Source organism: Pseudopodoces humilis, chromosome 9, assembly GCF_049639895.1.
Source record: "Pseudopodoces humilis isolate 2021_Gansu_Grassland_sample_001 chromosome 9, ASM4963989v1, whole genome shotgun sequence".
Classification (NCBI taxonomy): Eukaryota; Metazoa; Chordata; class Aves; order Passeriformes; family Paridae; genus Pseudopodoces; species Pseudopodoces humilis.
In genome coordinates this window covers 18,741,141-18,760,415 of record NC_142208.1, presented here as the reverse complement: position 1 = coordinate 18,760,415, position 19,275 = coordinate 18,741,141, and the positions used below count along the sequence as shown (strand labels likewise).

At 41.7% G+C, this 19,275-nt stretch overlaps 1 protein-coding gene across 2 annotated transcripts; it reads left to right on the top strand.

Moving 5' to 3' along the window:
- Window positions 1-417: 417 nt before the first annotated feature.
- On the top strand, window positions 418-19,059 carry TMEM273 (transmembrane protein 273). Of its 2 annotated transcripts, none has more exons than XM_088060019.1 (6): window positions 418-521; window positions 5,882-5,932; window positions 6,687-6,776; window positions 7,287-7,311; window positions 16,080-16,106; window positions 16,886-19,059. In XM_088060019.1, the coding sequence occupies exons 1-6, from the start codon at window positions 428-430 to the stop codon at window positions 16,887-16,889; spliced, it is 291 nt and encodes a 96-aa protein (XP_087916145.1). In that variant the 5' UTR covers window positions 418-427; the 3' UTR covers window positions 16,890-19,059. The 2 variants fall into 2 exon arrangements, with proteins under 2 accessions (XP_087916145.1, XP_014106051.1); XM_014250576.2 differs by having other exon boundaries at window positions 6,666-6,776.
- The last annotated feature ends 216 nt before the right edge of the window (window positions 19,060-19,275 follow it).

Genomic DNA, 19,275 nt, shown 5'->3' with positions numbered 1-19,275 from the left:
AATATTCAGAAAAGTGCTCTGCTGAAAACACTATGATAGCATTCAAGTTGAGTTCATAAGAAAGCTAGCAATACTGAAAGAGAATGCCTTAGAAAGTTCTTCTAAGACAGAAAATCCACTTGCTTATCCACGGATTTAGAAGATTTCAGCAGAAACAAATTCACTGTGGTAGGATGTTTTCATTACGCAAAAATGACTGGTAGTGTTTAAAGGTTCCTTAGAGAGCAAGACAGCTGAACCAGGCTGTGACTGTTGGCTGTCCACCTTCTCCACATAACATTCTCAAGTTTGTTTATATATTGAACTTAAACCCAAAAAAGGGAACTTCTGCTTGCAAATGTAACTACTCAGGATGTGACTGTAGTTTCACAATAATCACGTGACCTGTTTTAGCTTTTTTTTTTCAGACTGCAGAAAAGCAAAATTCATGAAAACTTGGGTGAAACCACTCTGTTGTCACAACTTCATAATGACCTTACTAACAAGCTGGATACCAGCCCCAACAGCAATTCTTCTCTTATGTAAGTGCTCTAACTTATTTGTTTTCCATTCTTTTTGAGAGCTTTAATTCCTGAGCTTGATGGGCTTATTTATTCCCCAGCTTAATTGCATTTGTCTTGCTTAAAACTTTGTTTCTTGGAGAAAAAACATTTGTTGAGCCAGAAGGGTATTTTGCTGAGTTTTCTAGCTCACATTTCCTATTCTGGGTGCAAAGGGCTCCGCTGTGCACAATCCAGAAGACACTGTGAAGTTAAATGCCTGCAGCTTTGCAGAGGGGATGTGCACCTGCTGAGCACCTTGTTTAGCACTTTGTTTCCTTCTCCCTGTACAGAAACAGTACTTCATTAGAATTTAAGGGAAAACTGACCTGCAAGCTGCTTTTGGACTTTGTGACTCTCCCTTGCTGGACTTTCTCAGTCCTGACTCACGCTGCTTCTAATGCTCCCTGCTGGCCCAAAGCAGGGTTTTCTCACAGTGACCTGTTTCTTACTTCATTCTTACTCATCTCCGCTTAGTGCAGGGAAGAAGTGGGGGCTCCTGGCTAGGAAGCCTCAGCAGGGCTCACATGAACACTGGGACAGTGTGGGCTACCGGGGAGGGGGGAGCTGGCAGCGGTTCCATGGGCCACTGCCGTCCCTGGACACTTGGTAAGGGGGCAGGCACCACCCTCTGCTGGCAAAAGCCTCAGCTTTTACCTAATGAGCTCCTCCTCCCAATACTACCCTGCTTCATGCAGACATTCACAGAAAATCTCCATCCACACTTGGGGAATCCCACAGGGGCAGTTTGCCCACCTGAGACAGGCAGACCAGTTATCCCAGCTTGTATCCACTGGATATCCACTTCTGCCTCGCTTTCTGCAAAGCTGCCCACAGATCCGCAGCAGTGCTCTACCCTGACTCTGGGCTTCCCAGATATTTGCTTCCTTTCCTATTTGCTGCCTCAGTTATAAACGGCACTGAGCTCCTGGCTGCTGCAATGCCACAGGACCAGCCATTATCTGTTGCAATGAGGAAAAATATGAGTTTTTGGAGGAAGGGAAAAAAAAAGGGCATGGAAGCAGGAGGTAACAAGCAAAGAGATTAACACAAGTGCTGCGTACTTAGAAAAACGAGGCGCACATTGCTGTTTATCACTGCAGGTTATGGCTGGAATGGTTTATAATACCTAATCCGGTGGGGAAATCGAGCTCTTCCTGCTCCCTGATTTTATGCCCAAATTGCATTCTGCACCATTTTCCTGGCTGAGCGGACCTCTGGACCAGGGCTGTGTGAGCCGGGCTGTGTCGCAGAGGACACAGGCACAAGTGTGACACAGAAACGCTGTCTGCTTGGCTCAGCAGCCCTGGGGAGGGCTCAGTCTGCCCAGAGCTCACCGAGATCACAGAGCGGAGCTCCCAGCCCTGTGTGTTTATCTGCGAGCCCATCGCTCGCTCAGCAGCTCTGCCCCGCCGTGGGGAGCCGCAGCGGCACAGGACTGTGTTTGCAGTGCTGTGTTTGCAGTGCTGTGTTTGCAGTGCTGTGTGTTTGCAGTGCTGTGTTTGCAGTGCTGTGTTTGCAGTGCCGTGTTTGGAGGGACAGAGGACTGTGTTTGCAGTGCTGTGTTTGCAGTGCCGTGTTTGCAGTGCCGTGTTTGCAGTGCTGTGTGTTTGCAGTGCTGTGTGTTTGCAGTGCTGTGTTTGCAGTGCTGTGTGTTTGCAGTGCTGTGTTTGCAGTGCCGTGTTTGCAGTGCTGTGTGTTTGCAGTGCTGTGTGTTTGCAGTGCTGTGTTTGCAGTGCTGTGTTTGGAGGGACAGAGGACTGTGTTTGCAGTGCTGTGTTTGCAGTGCTGTGTTTGCAGTGCTGTGTTTGGAGGGACAGAGGACTGTGTTTGCAGTGCTGTGTTTGCAGTGCCGTGTTTGCAGTGCTGTGTTTGCAGTGCTGTGTGTTTGCAGTGCTGTGTTTGCAGTGCTGTGTTTGGAGGGACAGAGGACTGTGTTTGCAGTGCTGTGTTTGCAGTGCCGTGTTTGCAGTGCCGTGTTTGCAGTGCTGTGTGTTTGCAGTGCTGTGTTTGGAGGGACAGAGGACTGTGTTTGCAGTGCTGTGTTTGCAGTGCTGTGTTTGGAGGGACAGAGGACTGTGTTTGCAGTGCCGTGTTTGCAGTGCCGTGTTTGCAGTGCCGTGTTTGCAGTGCTGTGTGTTTGCAGTGCCGTGTTTGCAGTGCTGTGTGTTTGCAGTGCTGTGTTTGCAGTGCTGTGTTTGGAGGGACAGAGGACTGTGTTTGCAGTGCTGTGTTTGCAGTGCCGTGTTTGCAGTGCTGTGTGTTTGCAGTGCCGTGTTTGCAGTGCTGTGTGTTTGCAGTGCTGTGTTTGCAGTGCTGTGTTTGGAGGGACAGAGGACTGTGTTTGCAGTGCTGTGTTAGCAGTGCTCTGTGTTTGCAGTGCTGTGTTTGCAGTGCTGTGTGTTTGCAGTGCTGTGTTTGGAGAGACAGAGGGCTGTGTTTGCAGTGCTGTGTTTGGAGAGACAGAGGGCTGTGTTTGCAGGCAGCAGTGCCTGCCTCCGGCACAGCTCACCCGGCGCGGCTCCCCCGCAGCTCCCACGGAAGATCTCCGCTCCTTTCCCCACTGTCCCCACCTGTAGGGCAGGAGCCATCCAGCCGCAGTGGCATCTGCGGGCTCTGCCAGCAGCACACTCACCAGGTGTTCCCCAGCGGCTGGAGAAGCAGCCCGGTATCTCAGCAGCCTCTGGTGCCGTCCCCATCACCGAGCAGGGCACACCGGAGAGGGCAAAGAGCAGCGTCACTTGCTTCCAGGCTCTCTGAAAAGGGATCCACACGTCCCTCAAGCCTGGCTATCAAATTCATCTGCTAGGCTCTTCCACACAGGAGAAAATACTCTGCAAGTCCAGAGGTTTTATTCAAGATGTGTTCATCTAAACTCTTTACAATCCAGCACTGGGACTAGAGCACTGCAGAGTTTAAGGCATCACTTCTAACAACACCACCCCCCCCCAGTCAAAGGTTTTTGTACATCCCTAAAAGATCTAAATTGCAGATAAGATCAATATCAAACAGAAAAACTTGTGTATTTGAATTAGTTAATCCACCTACTTCCACCCAAGAAAAAACTGAAACAAACAGAATCCACCTAACAGTCCTCGAAAGCAAATAAGCAGCATCCAGTAAATGATATTAAGCCTTAATTGAAAGCATATTGAAAGTATGAATTGAAAATATTCTCTTTAGGCTTGTGGGTTTTCAGGAATTTCCCTCCCTTTTAAAAAAACTAATAATTTAATCTCAATATATTAAACTGACCTACATAAAATATTCCATGTAAAATATTATTTCTGCCATAAAACATATAATCTTTCACTGGTTTAATTCCATTAGAAAGCATACATTAAGGTCTATGTATTATGATCATTAGGATAATAAAAGTAATACAATATCACTTTTATTATGCTTGAATTTAAAACATTCTTCATATGAACACAAAGAATAATTAAGGGGATGGAAGAAAGGTGTTTTTTTTTAATTTATAATGAAATAAAATCACAGGCGAGAGCAAAGAGACTGGTTTTTAATATGGAAAAACAGAAGCCATACTTTTTATGCGCACTGTGTAGTCTTAAAGCTTTTTGTTCTCTTTAAATTTCCTTATCTTTATAACTTTATAACTTTGATTTTGGTAATTTAGTATAGCCAGTATAAGCATAGATTCTCTACCCCTTACAACTCCTCTTCTGAGTGTCATGGAGGTTTTGGAGAGAAAACATTTCTGCTTGAACAAAAAAAGTTTCCAGGTATTTTCATTATGAAGAAAAGTTTGGCAAAAAAAAAGACTTTCAGCTCTGTATTATAGTTCTCAAAATATATTTGCTTTAAAACGCAAGATTTTTTTAAGCTCTTCTCCAGATTTTTGAAGCTTGGTTTGTAATTTATTAAAATTTGGGAATAGAAATGTGATTAAGACCAGGAAATAAAAACAAATCTGTTGTAAGCCACCCAATATGTCATACTTTTTGACATAACCCTGGAAGCCCCAGGGCCCACAGTCAGTTCAAGAGTTTTAGCAGTCTGAAAAGCAGACACAAGATTATTTATGTAAAGATACTAAAATGTCGTGTTTTGGAATGTAAAGACTATGCTTCAAGTTTAAAAGCAGTCATGTTTCTAGCATATATTTTACTGGACAACAGATGAAAGCACAGACCCCAAAACCTCAAGAAAATAAAATTACTTCACAAAAAGTGGAGAAGAGCTGGGACTTAAAAGTTGAACACCTTAGCAGTAGGAAAACTGAGTGCATTTAAGAGAATGAAATTCCAGTTGGGTTTCAGCCAGAAAATACTCCCTCCCAGTTCCCTGCTATGGTGGGAATGCCAATGAGAAGATGATGTTGTGTGCAAAGCAGCTGTTCCCACCAGGTGCTACATGTACTGTCACAAAGACAGTGATTTCGTGTTGTGCCTGAAGCACGTGCAGGAGACAGGGGTTTAGCAGCACACAGGTTTAGAATGCAGGAGTCATAGCTGCCCTTCAAGCCTTCTTGTGGTCCAGCACCTCATGCAGCTACACATCAGTTTCATCACTTGGAGCTACTTGAAAAGGCTCTGGTGGAAATATCCTTGCACTGAAAAAAACATTTGTGTGTACGTTTTTAACCATTTCCTGTAATCAAGCAACATTAAAACTAAACATGACCTCTCATTTTTCTCATTTTTCTAAAAAAAATGTTGATTCTCTTTTCTTCCTAAAGTATGTGGGAATGAATTGTATTCTTCAAAGCCACTCCATTCTGAGGGACTGCACACTGAGCATCAGGCACCATGGATCAGTGGCTATATAGAGAAGGGAAGAGCCAGGAGGTGTCCTTTTCATGAACAGGGAATTTAGATTAGAATTCTCTGGAAAGGTTTGCTTCCAGCCCACAAAATTAACTTGCAAGAGGAAAAGACTCTTCTCTGCCAGCAATAAATCACCTTCTGAAGACTGGAACTACAGGCAGGATTAGGATTCATGTTTTCTTGAAAGGGGTGTTTGGCTATGCCATATCCTCACCTATTGGTGTGTTTTATTAGCTCTAGTGCATCTGTAATATTTTCCTTGATTTACAGCAGCTTCTCTTGTTTAGAGCTCTCTGGCTTGCAGTGATGGAACCATGGAATGGAAACAGTCCTAAGGCAACATAAAATTTTGGAACTGTAGATTCTCTTCTGGTCAAAAATTGGCAGTGTGGCCACATTTCTAGGATGCCCTCATTAACTTGACTGATAACATTTCACTACTGCAGGAAGCCTTGGATTCTGTCTTAAGATTTATTAGAATCAACTGTCCCCTTGGAAAAAGCCAGAATTTGCATTCTGATCAATGTCCTAACAGGCTAAATATTTCCATTCCAGATTTTTGGAGAGCAAAGGTATATGCTTCTGGAAACCCAGAGGAGGAAATAGGTGAGTTCACGGTCGGATTTTCACTTCTGGACAGGAAGTTAGGGACAAAATAACAAAACTGAATGTCCTAGAAGACTTTGTATATCTTTTATGTGTAGAAGATAAGCATTGTGAGTTTGTAGTTGCCTAGTGCTGCAGAGTTCTGTCGTGTGACAGACACCTTAAACTATGTGTATGAAGACAGAGCATAGGACTCACATCCAGAACACAGGCACCCTCCTGCTTGACATACAACCCTTATGTGCACACAGTGATGCCAAATCACAGCACATAGTTTACACTTTAAAATTCTCCTTCCTCCCAGCAAAGATTTACAGAGGCAGAACAGCTGGGCAAGCCAGGAGGCGAGGCACTGGGAGGTCGGTATGTGCATGTGCATATCTGGAAGAAGCAATAACAATTTGGAAGGATGCAGGTTGGCAAAGTAGTGTGGATGGGGGATTTTGCTTTTGGAGTAAAAGTAAAGCCCTGGCTCTAAAACTCAGCTGAGACCTGCACACACCGAAAGCTGAAGTTGTTCATTATCATAAAACACCCTTGAGCCCCTTAGCCACAGGTTCACATGGCTTCATGGTATGCAGGGGTTTGAAAGAACAGACTCAGACTCTTTTCAGCTTCCTACTCTGGCTCAGCATCTTTTTTTTGGTATGCATTTAAACTTTGTTACATCTGAAACTCAAAGAATGTATTTATTATTTAATGGTGTATACTCAGTTGTTTTCAATATTTGCAGATTACACATATGTTATTGTAGGAGCTACTCTGGGAGCAGTTCTAGCAATCGGTTTTGTAGCAGTAATAATCTGCATGATCAAATCCAAAATGATTGACGGTGTCTTTGGAGGTAAGAAAAATACTCCTGATCCCTTTTCCATAGGTCTAGCTCTCCTCATCTTCTGATACAGCAGATCTGAGATTCAGTGTTAGCAATTGCATATATATAACAGCTCTGGGCTTCCTGTGAAGAACTGTTTTAAAAGTGTCTGAATTGCTGGACTGACTAGAACTGCAGATTTACATTTCATTATAACCATCTCTACTCTTTAGCCTCAAAGTTGTTTCTCATGATACCCTGGGGATATGCTACAATCAAACTCAAATCAGACAAAGTATTAGCTAAGGTACAGCTCTGAGAAAATTGTCATGAGATATTCCAGCTGGAAGAATCAAGAAGGGCTTTAGAAAAGTTGAATGACACAACTAATATCAAAGAGTTTTGTCTTAGAATGGATGGCTGGATCTTTACCAGCTGTAACTATGCACTCCTGGTTGCCTCCTCACAAATTCTGTGGGGACCTATCACCACTCTGTTCCTTGTTTCTCAACTAACCACATTTTCCTCTTCTCACTTTAGAGTCAGATGGCAAAATGGATAGAAGGTAAGAATCATGTTTTCTGTTATGCACAACTTTTAATTTCTCTCTCTTGTTATGCATGATGCTTCCCCACGTTCAAATGATTGCATATAACATACATGATAAGCCTCTAGAGGACTGGGATATCTAGTGAATCTGTATGGAAAAAGGAATTTTCTTCTAACAGCATTATAACATTTCAGAAATACACAAGAAAACCCAGCAGATGGAGATCTTTTAAAAATTAAAATCCTTCCAACACTTTGGATGAAGTTTGTTTTTTTTTTTCTTTTTTTTGCACCATGTATAATTACAGCAAACTCTGCATAAATGGCTTCATCTAAGGTTACTGTGTCTGCATCTCAGTTCTGAAAACTCCCTTCTCTCTGGGCTCTTACAAGTTAGGGTCATGCAGTGATCATTCCTGCTGGAAGGGATGCCTCTTTGCCCTTCACCTTCCTCCCCCTTACCCAGAAACAGTGAGGCCATTTTAGGGTTTGAGCAGCTGACCAGTTCACCAGCAGGAGAGCAGTGCCAGCCTTCTCAGCCACTCTGCATCTCCCCAAGGACAGGCACCAGGGAAGGAACAGAGACTCTGGACTGCAAGTTGTGTGCTGGGTCATGGCAACCTGCAGATGTGGACGCTTTTTTGTGTCCCTTTGAGACATTTTGTAAGTGGCTAAAAAACTACAGAAGTTAATTAATGAGCATTCTCATCAAGTGAAAGCAACAGCTGTACTCGATGATCTCAGAAATGGCTTTTGGCCTCTCTCAGAGAGCTGGATACAAGAATGTCCCCACCAGAGCCATTCCTCATAAAGAGAGCACAGCATGTGTAAACACTGAATTGAAGACCAAAGCAAGGACAGCCTTGGCAGCAGTCAATGTGTTGTGTGACAGAGAAGAGCCCCAGACCTGAGGCATGTGTTGTTTTCCCAGGGAGACACTCCTTCAGTGGTAACCGGCACAAAATGTTTCCTTTCTAGTAACACACCATTCTCTGACAAGACTCTGGCAATTTCTGTGCATTAACCTGGAGAAGATTGTTAAGGTCAAAAGAACAAACATAGAATACCTGGTAAACTTTATGGTGCTTTCAGGACAGTGTAGACAGAACAATGAACAGGAAAGTCAGAAGAAAGAACTAAGCCAGAACAGAAAAGCCAGAGACCAGATTCAAGAGAAAAAGAGAATAAAGGGATGAGAGGGACAAAGACAAGAAGAAACACAGAAGGCAGTGGTAGATTTACTGCCTGGGTGAAATGCAGACAGGATGATCTATGAACTGTTCCACAGTGGACTTCTCTAGCTGTCTTTGCTGTTTATTATGTGTCATATTTTCCTTCAGAGACAGTCTGAACATTTATTACATCATCCTCTGATCTTTCTAGGGGAAGTGACTGACTTTGTGGTGGCAGCAAAATTTAATGTCTTTAATGGTAACCTTACATTGACCTCTTTGATGTTTCCTTATCCCACTCTACAAGCATTTGCTAAAAGGTAGAGTGAAATTTTCAGTTTCATGACAAAATTCTGGTCTTAAGGCTGGAAGTGTGACACAATACGCAAACATTTTTCCTTAGAACCACTGACACTGACCAGTGAGAGAAACTCTAGTTCATCAATGTTTTGGGGCAAAACTATTTATGTTAAAGATGACACTTTTATGGCTAAATAGAAAAAAACCCCTAGAAATCCACTGTTGCTTCTTAATCAGTGTACTTTTCAATTCTGCTGTGGTAGTCAGTAATTTACTACAAATCTTTGTTCTCATTCACTTCAGGGCATCTATGTATTACTCTCTGGTAGGTCACTAAGGGATTCTATAATTCTGGTAATAATCCGTGGAAACAGTATAGCCTTCCACTGGCTTTGAGGAAACCTCTAGCAGTAAAAATACTACCAGAACCATAGAAATATTTAAAAATACCTCTAATAAACTAATCCTTAGTAGGATTTATTCAGGTCACCAGAGAGACATATGATAATTAGGTCTAAGTTGATTTTACCTACTTGCTTCAGTTCCCTAGGGAATTCTAATTCATGGAATTTTTAGACAAGTGCTTAGTCCTAGAAAACCCTCTGATAAAGTGAAGTCTATTATCTGAAATCACCTGATTTATCCCAGCCAACCAAATAGCCAGCCTGAACCCCTCAGGAAAAGGCAACCTGAAACCTTCAGTGTTAAGAGACAGCATCCCTTTAGGACTGGAGAACTGGCAAATCTGCAAACAGCTTCATTTTCTGCTTGACCAGTGATGATTATTAATGCTTGTTCAGGAAAAAAAACACTTAATCCAACTGACGAAACACTTAACCCAATTCAGCCAAATTTTGTTTTAAATTTTACATCATTATTCCTACAAATGCCACCATCCACTCAATATTTCCCTAGCTGGGAAATACTCCAAGTGGGCATCACCCAGCGCTGTAGTTTCGTAGCCAATGGAGTTGCTCAGCCTCGTACCAGCTGAAGGTCTTGATGCAGATAATCATCCTCTGTGTCAGAACCCCAATTAGCTGGTACTGAACCTAACTGACCCCTTCCAAGAACACATTTCACTAAAATCAGAAAGTATTCAGATGCATCCCCCTTGATAATTCCCAAAATACTTAAAATACAAGGCCACATGACACTGACAGTTCATTGTGAAATAATTAACAGATTTTACCACTTTATTTATTCAGGTACATAAAATTAAGATTTAGACAATCAATTCACAATAGGTTGCCCTTAAACTCAATGGGATATTTACTAACACTTGAGAAAAAAAAAAGGCTTGAGGCAAAATTCTGTCAGCCAACAAAACAGAAATTTATGTGTCAACTGACAATTATTTAATGTCCTCTTTTTTAATTAATAGCTCATGTCAGTATCAAATGCCATCTTGGTGTAAGCTTGGTAAATTATAATGTCTAAAAATTTCATGCAAGTTTAATGTATTCATAAAAATGTCTGGGCATATTTAATGCTGGCAATATTTTGAATTAACTACAGTGCATGTCAGCCAGATTTATTTTGACAGGAGACAAAGAGACATACACAGACAAGGAGAAGGGTGGAGAGACAGAGAGTGTTTACTAGAAAGGAAAAGGTACATATTTTAAACCTACTGCAAATGAATCTGTTGTCAACACATCCTGGGCAACAGCACACACAGAATTCCCCATGCCACTCACTGGGTTCTACAGGACTCCATGTAAACCATTCAGGACTCCATGTAAATAATTTGGTAGAAAATCAAGTTTTAAATGCAATACACAAGTTCTTCTGATGTTTTATGGAAGAGAGGAGGAGCTTGGGAGGTGCTTGCCAAGTGTATTGGTGATTTTCTTTTCCTGTGCAAAACCTCACCTAAATATTCTATTTTCCTTCCTGACTTCGAAGGGACCAACTTCTCTCTCCTTTGCTAGACCGGGCTTGAGAAATACAGGATACTTTTGAGAACTGTAGCATTCTCTAGGTGAACGGAGGAGGTGTTGGAGTGCAACCGCACCTTGAAAGCCTCTAATATGTTCTAAAAATCTCTGAAAATAGTGCCTCACATTGCATAGGAGGTGAAATTATCCACTTTGAAAATATAAACATTGCAGATGGATGGCATGGAAAAGACTAGCTTTGGGCAATTGTATGCAGGTTTCAATGTTGAGCTGTAGTTTCTTCCAACTATCAGAACCGTGGCAGCCTAAACTTCTTAACCAAGATTATTTTTTCTAGCATTTTGTCATGTTCAGGTCTGTAGCCTGACAGGCAGGGACAGTGAGCAAATCTGATTTAGAAATATCATTTTCTTCAAACAGATTTAAAGTCAGACACAAAGACAAACATGTTTTGGAGATGAGAAGAGTTCTTTCTGATCCAAATAGTCCAACTTGGTCTATAACTCTGTGAATTGCAGAATGCATCACTTAACAAACAGGAAGCTAAAAACATAGTCACGAGTCCCGTCACCTGCAAATGAGATACAATCTGTCAGTCACCAGAGTCAGAGCTCACAAATAAACTTCACTGGAGACCTAGTTTTGATTCTAGAGTGGGTACTTGAGAAAGCCACATGTGAGAGGCCTTTGGAAAATGGGCCCAAAATTTACAAACCAAAATCCATAAGTAAATACAAATTGAAAAAAAAAAAGAAAATAAAGAGAGACTTTGGCCTTGTCTGAGAGTGTCACTGGAAGAGTGATGCAAAAGGGAAAAGGGTCAATATGGAGAGAACAAGACTCTGGGCACTGAAATGTATTGCAGCCCCTCAAATATTCAGATACTAGCTATTCACAGGTAACAATATTAGTTCAGCCTACAGCCTGGCAGAAAGTTACCTGCATCTATCTTTACTCTTCTAAAACAAGCCTATTTTGTTCCTCTCCCAGGAATATTCCTTTTAAACTATGCAGTCAGTTTCATCTTTGATCTGCAGCAGACCAGTCATGTAGATTCAGCAGAATCTTTGACACCTCTGTGTGAATGGATTCTATTAACATCCCTTGGTGATACCTCAAGCTGTTCTTTCACTTGCCACTCTTGGTTCCCCAAGCAGACCTTCACAAGGTCTTTCATTCTGACAAGTAGATATTCTACATACAATTCAATCAGAATTGCTCAACAGGGGGAGCAATGACACTTAACCTCTTCAATGATTCAAATAAGCCTTACAAAATCAATGACAAATAATTCCTGTGAGGTCTGTTTTGACTACAGAGCCTCTCTTCACATTGCCACCATGGTCTAAAACCAGTAGTGAAGAAGTCACGAGAGTGGAAGACAACTTGGAGGGCTCCAGTCCTCTTAGGCAGAAGTGCATTTACCCTGCAATGAGCAGATACCACCTGCACAAGACGAGTCTGGCCCTGTTGATATCCCAGAACAGGCCCAATTCCTCGCTCAGCACTGCAGGGATTAGTGGGTGCTCGAAAGGCTGAAGGCTGTATTCATTCACTGCTTTAGGTTTCCTCAGAATGCACCCTGGGAACTGAGTTTGGTGGAAAATGTTTAAAGCTTCACAAATGCCATAATAATGCATTCTATTGCAAATAAAGTACGAGTAGAGATGATCTAAACAACCCCATGTGTGTGCAAATGTTACAAAATGGGCAAATGACCTCAGCAGAAATGGCTGCCTCAACTCCTTGTACATATAGGTTTGCATAAACAAAATGTCAATATCCATTCTGTGTTGAGGCAGTAGTCACCAGTGACTCGAGAAGTAAACTGGTTTTTCTTCCTACTTTTGTCACTGACCTGTCTAGCTGAACTTGCTCTTCTGAACAACCTTGGACAAGTCACCCTTCCATAAAATGAAATTAATCTTTTTATCACACACTTCAAAAGCAAGGACATTATTCTGGGGACAGCAGGGCTTTAAAAAGCAGCAGTAAGACACTCTGTAGGCTCTCAGCTCCCTTAGCACCATTCCTGGATTGAGGGAATACAGACACACACAGCCCCTGAAAGACAGTTACGTGTGTATATATATATATATATATATATATATATATATATATACATATACATATGTATGGCACAAACCACTAGGGTGAGATTAATTCATTAAACCCGTTTCCAGGATACAGCATACCTCACTGATGCCAGCTACCAGCCTGATGGGCAGAGCCACACTTCTGGCTATTTTTTGCTCCTCTCTGGCCACCCTCCACATTCTCTGGGAGGACACCTGGCCCAGGGTGCCTGTTCTCCTCTTGGATCTGGGGACTGCCTTTGTGGTTGACCTTTTCACAGCTGCCAAACAGGGAAGAATCCTTACTCCTTCCTACCCCTCTGCACAACTGTTTGAGGCTAGTCTTGGATAGCTCTAAATAATTTGATTGTAAGAGTTGGTGCCAAACCTGCTGAGTCAGGAGAATGCTTTCCTGGTAATCTTCAGACACCTGTCAGAGGCAATTCCTTCCACAGCCATCGTGGTCGCTGCTGGCAAACTTGCAAATGATTCCAGCACTAAACGAGTAATTCTACCCTTCTCTAGAGCTGCTGCAAGTCTGGATACAAAAAAAAAAAAAAAAGGAGAAATGTTTGTGGAAGAGTACCCTCTTCACCCCTGTCAACAGGGACCCAGGGTAACTCAAATATTAGATGCCACCGAGCAAAGAGCCTCCTGCTCCCTGGCAGCACGAGTCTGCCAAACAAACTGAGTAGCTTTGTGTTGCTTAGAGCTTGTCAGAGAAGTGACAACTTGGGATTAGCTAGGAATGAAAGCTGCTATGATAGCTAAAGGACAGCTTAAAACCAACACAAACCAAGGCCTCTTGACGCAGGAGACTCAAGAGTGGCACAGGTGTTAGACAAGAACAGCATTGAATAAGAGCTCCTGCATATTCCAGCTCACAGGTTTTCATGCGTCATATTTAATTTCTGCACACAAGTTCACATTAAACTTATGAAAAAGGAATCACTGATTTCAGATCCTAGGAGCTTTAGCCAGTGACATCTCAGAAAATAAGATTATTTGCAGATCCTTTTTTAAGATCATGTGTACAGTCTATCGCATCATTTAATTTCAGTTCCTCGCTCTCTTACTGTCCAAGAGTTCTGCCTTGAACAATCTGTACTAGCTATCAGCACAGCTGTTTGTTTTTCTCCTGATTGTTGCTTATAATCATCCACTCTCCGTATTCCATGTGTACTTTACAGCCTGGTGTCAGAGAACAAATAGGAAGCTGAAAGAAATCAATTATTTGATTCACATCACATCACAAAGTGATGCTGACTTCTGCCCTGTAGGCTGCAAATGCTTGGGGGTCCCTGGTGTACTTCTCAGCAGTTCACAGAAGTTTATGGGCTTAAAGGCTTTTCATACAGATTTAAGGGGGGTTTAAAGACACTTTGCAGAAGCTTACAGAATCAATGGAAAATTTGTACGGTCTTCTAAAGGAAAAACACAGAAAACCACTGCCTGAAAAGTAATTGGGATTTTTTCTGTGTTTCTGTGTGTGCATTAAAACAACACCTGGCCCATTCCCAAGAAAGTCTTATTTACTACACAGACATTGAAATGCTTGTGCTGGCACGGGAGAGGTGGAAGCTGGGATAAGAAGAATAACTAACCCTGTAGGCAGAAATGGACTTTTTAAAGTGTTTTTGAATGAGCTTACATGACTCCCTGGAGGGGAGCAAAGCATGGGAGCAAAGGATGTCCCATCTCTAGAGAAATGGTTCCCCCCCTTCCCAGCACAGCTGTATGTTCTGCTCAGGCAGTCACCATTCTCTACTGCCTCAGGGAACTGGCCCTGCCAAAAATCAATGTGGTAGAACATAAAAATAATTTTCAGAGGTATCAGGTTGTTCAAGGACACCTGGCACAAGGGAGGTGGTAAAATATTGCAACAGAGGTGCCAGGGAAGGCTGGACTTGCAGGAACTGGCATTGTCAACAATGGGAAGATTGTCTAAGAGCATCAGCAAGACAGCCACTATCTTGGGGTAACTTACTGATTGCACTGGACTACCTGGAGAAGAGCACTGGCCTCCCAACCAGTCTCTTCTTTTCTCTTTTTATATGCAGAGAATTGAGTCACTTAGGATTAGACCACTTAGGCAATCACTTAGGAACTGCCCTTCCTAGCAGTTCCCTGCGACACAGGCAGGAGAGCATCCTTGAACCTAATCTATTGCTGATTCACCTCAGTTAGCTCCTATCACTTTGCACTGGCCTGTTCTGTATTAATCTGTTGTTAGAAGTGGGAAAAATACTGTATTTTTAAATTGGCTACAGATCCAGACCAGAAATTTGTGTAGCACTTCACAGGCTAAAGTCTGTTCTTTTGTGTGAAGAGTTTTTTGACAAGTTTATAAGCACAGCCTATGTCAGGCCCCTGGTTACATTCTGAAATGCCTCTCCTTTCTGGGAAAGGGCTGCCACAAACTGGAACAAGCTGAAAAATATTATTGAATAACTGTTACCTCTTGGGTAATGTCAGAGCTGTGTCACTAAAAGAAATTCCTTGTGTCTGCAAAGTGCCAGACCTGTGCAGGCAAAGGAGGGCTGAGACAAGCCCCTGGTACCTCCAGTGTGGTCACCAGTCTGCAGACAGGTACAGGTGAGCCCTTGCATTCCAGCAAACACCTTTCCTGGCTGCCCTGGAAGCTCCCCAGGGCTGGGCAAAGCAGGCAGAATGGGAACTTGGCTGTGCTTGTGCTGCAGGACAGTGCAGGCACTGCTGCCTTAGAGCTGTGCTGACTCACCCCAGCCCCAAACCTGAGAAAGAAATAGGGAGGAAAAGGAACAGAACAGAAAAGATGTCTGATTCCAGCCTATCTGTGTGTCACCACATGCTCTCCCATGGACTGTATGCCCAGGTCAGACTGGAAAGATGAGAATCAGTCTTACAGACACCAACAGGGCAGTGAATTTCACATGAGCAGAACATTTTGGCAGAGCATTCTAAAAGACACGCGTGACAAAATTTCTCTTAGAGAAGGAAAAAAGGCTGAGGCAAATTATATGAAGCATTGTCCTTGCCCACCAAATCTCCCCTGACATCTTTATAACAAAGATACCAGAAAATGTTTAAATAGTATTGTAGGAATGGGACTACGATTAAGTTCATTTCCCTGTGGAGTCGTGAGATTTAATAGAAACAAGTCGAGGGCTGCAAGATAAGATCGCGTTCCCAAGAACTGACACTAGATGGAGCAAAACTGAATAAAAGATTTAGAGCAGTGAAGAAAAGATAAAGTTCCCGCATTTCTGCAACTCTAATGTGTTACTCATTTGAATTCTCATCCTTGATTATGGCTCTGAAAGTCACAATTAATAGCTCACTCTCTACACTTTGCAGGTCAAACACAGGTTCAAGCCAAAACAGGTATGTTCTGGGAAGGGGGTGCTGGTGGCACAGGGAGAGGGAGTGGGAGTGCTGGGCAGACCCAAAGCTGTAGAGGCACATCCACCTGGGGAAAGGTCACAGACCAATAAAGGCTGTGGGGTTAGCCTGAGCTCCTGCTGCCAGCCCGGACCTGCTGGGCACTCTGCATGGACCAAGGAGGTGATTTAGCTCTGCTGTCCCACAGCTTCCCGGTGCTTTACCTAGCCTAAGGTAAGGCACATTGCAAGGCTGGCTGCCCTGTGCAGCTGCCCCACAGCAGTAGGCACTCGAAGTAACAAACTCCTGGGAAGATGCATCCACAAAAGGGATCCAGGAGCTGTTCCCCACTCTGTGGCAACAGTGGGAAGGACCCCAAATGACAATGGTCCAGTGTCTGCAATACAGGGAGCACTGGGATGCTACCCATGCATAGTGCATGCAAAAGTGCATGGCTTGCTGCTAGGGGATTCCTACCTGGCAGTGACAAGGGCATCTGGAAGTCACAACAGCCACAAGCATGCATTTGTTCTGGTAATTCACTTACAAAAAACAGATGCCTCCAAAGGTACAAAGAAATATCCAGTAAAAGGAAAGTTAAGTGAAAGGAATTTCATTAATGTAACTCCAGCATCTCCATTAATAATTTTCTTGAGTGCCTGTGTTTTTTATCTGAGCATCTTCCAGCTCAGCTTTTACAATGATGTTTTACCTGGGATAGTCCAGGTAAAACTAAAGCCAAAGAGTTATTGTTAACCTGTAATTTTTCTTTCTTTTCACAGATGACAGCAATGCAATAAGAAATCAAAGTATAAAGATCAATAACCCTTTTGCATCAACAGTTACCTGGTCTGAGGATCAATAGAAGTCTCTTGTGCATAGACAGGAATCTTACCAATACCAATCCTTTTCTTTGTTCTTTAGTTGAAAGGCTGATTGATTATTTACAGGAAGAGCTTACAGTGCAGCTAACTTCAATCACCTGCACCCAAAAGGCCTGCAATCCCCCTCATCATGTACATGAAGGAAATGTATGAGGAAAATATAGATGAGCTCTGTTCACTAATAGATCCTCTTTATTCTGTGATAAGTAGGTGATTGATTTCTAAAGTCAGTTAAATACCAGGTAATCAGAAAGGTGTCAATGTAATTCAGCAGCAGAATTCATGGTCACACCCATATTTCAAGATAATTGAATAATGATTTCAGCAACTTGAAAAATCATTCATTTGAGGTTAAAACAAAACAAGGCTTCTCATTTATTTCAAAAAATACATGTTTTGTGTTAGTAAGAAAACATGTCATTAATTTAAAGTTTTATCTTTTTTAGATCTAGAACTTATGTCTTTTGTAGGTGGTGCTGGTGTTTTCAGTCATTTAAAATTAATTATGGCCATTTAAAATTAAAAATTCCTTTTTGAAATAATGTTTTTCATATTCTGTTGATCATTCATGTCAACACTATACAAACAAGCTAATTTGTTGTTTCCAGAATTTCCCTATCTTTATTTTTTTTTTTAGTATAAAACAATGCACTAAATTCAATCAGAGTTTGTGAATAATTTCAGTTTCCCAGCACCTTAATTCTTGTTCTAGCCTTATATGTTCTGGTGGACTTAATTACATCAAAATTGCTTTGCCTGGCTCCAATTACAAGCTTCTTACAGTGGGAATGATGAGAAGAAAAATTGCAGCTTTGTTTCAGAACATTTAGACTAGTTCAAATAATTTAAAGTAATTTAAACCCAAGTTATTCTGTAAACACTTTCCAAATTTACCAAAGTTTTGAGTCAGTGGTTTTGGTCTCAGTTCAGAAAATAATGCTGCAGTTTCTATTCTTTTTAATTCTCTTCTTTCAAGAATGCTGTATATAATATATTGTCATCACAAGGTGCAAGAAAAGAGGAAGATTTTTGTATTTTAAGCCAGGGTTTTCTTTCACCTTGTGAAGACAGGGCAGCCAATGTCAGCTGTGGGAGCTTTGGGAACACTTGGCCAGCATCCTCTGCTATTCCTACACCTCCTTTCAAGAAACCCAAGAGAACTTCAAGGCTTGGGGGCCTTAGGTAGATGGCATGCCCAACTTAATTAAGTAATATCCCAGTATTTCCCAGAGCTTTATGTTGTAGCATTACAGGATGACTCCAAACAGAATGTTTTATTGCAAATTATCAATATCCAGATCCAAAGACCACAACCTGTAAATAAAGAGGATCTTGATAAGCTTTTAGCTCAAGCCAATGTCTATAGACATGTGGTTTTTTAAATCTCTTACCTTAAGAGTAAAGTGCACTTTTTTACCTGTTTCTGCTCTCAGTGTGGCAGATCATAATAAATAAAATTCTTTCCAGCTCTCCACTCCAATCTCTTATAGAAGAGATTTAATCCAACTTAAAAAAAAAAAAAAAAAGAAAAAAAAAGAAAAGAAAATAAAAAAGAGCAATTGTAAGACTGAAGTCCAAGCTAGAAATTCTGAGTGTTATTAAGAAATATCATTGAGACAGGGCCTCTTATCCAGTAATCAACTTTCAGATCAGGCAAAGTTGATGTGCTGGGTCGGGGACTTAGAGGAAACATACTGTTATAAAAGAGCAGATATATCAGAATTTTGTTTTTATAAAGAATAAGCTACTGTACTACTTGTAACTAAAGGGATTTCAATATAAGCATTTTTCGACTTTTGCAAAGCAGATCAAATGTGCAAAGGAAACTGGATAGCAATTTTTCTACACATTTTGAACAACAAAATGAAATATTTATTTTGGAAGAAGAATGATATCTTGGAATATCTTTGAATACTTTTCCTGGTTTCCTCGGTGTCTGTTACCCATTTCAGTAACACTGCAGTTCATCAGCAGCATTTGCTAACAGATAAACTAAAGCAGTAATGTGATACTTGTAAGTAATTGTGTGTACATGTGTAAGTGAATAAAGCATCTTGTATGGTATCTGTTAATTGATTTGCTTCCTGTAGTATCATTTTAATTAAGACTTGGAACAGAAGAGAGAGCATGTGGTCAGGGAGGAAAGCTATCACCTTCCCTTATTTGTGTGAACAAATGTTTCAGTACACATCATTTCAGTACACTATGGGAAATAAAGACAAAAATAAACAAGAAATTCTAAGTTACAAGCAGTAGAGGAGAAAGGCCCGGAGAATTAAGGCTGGTAA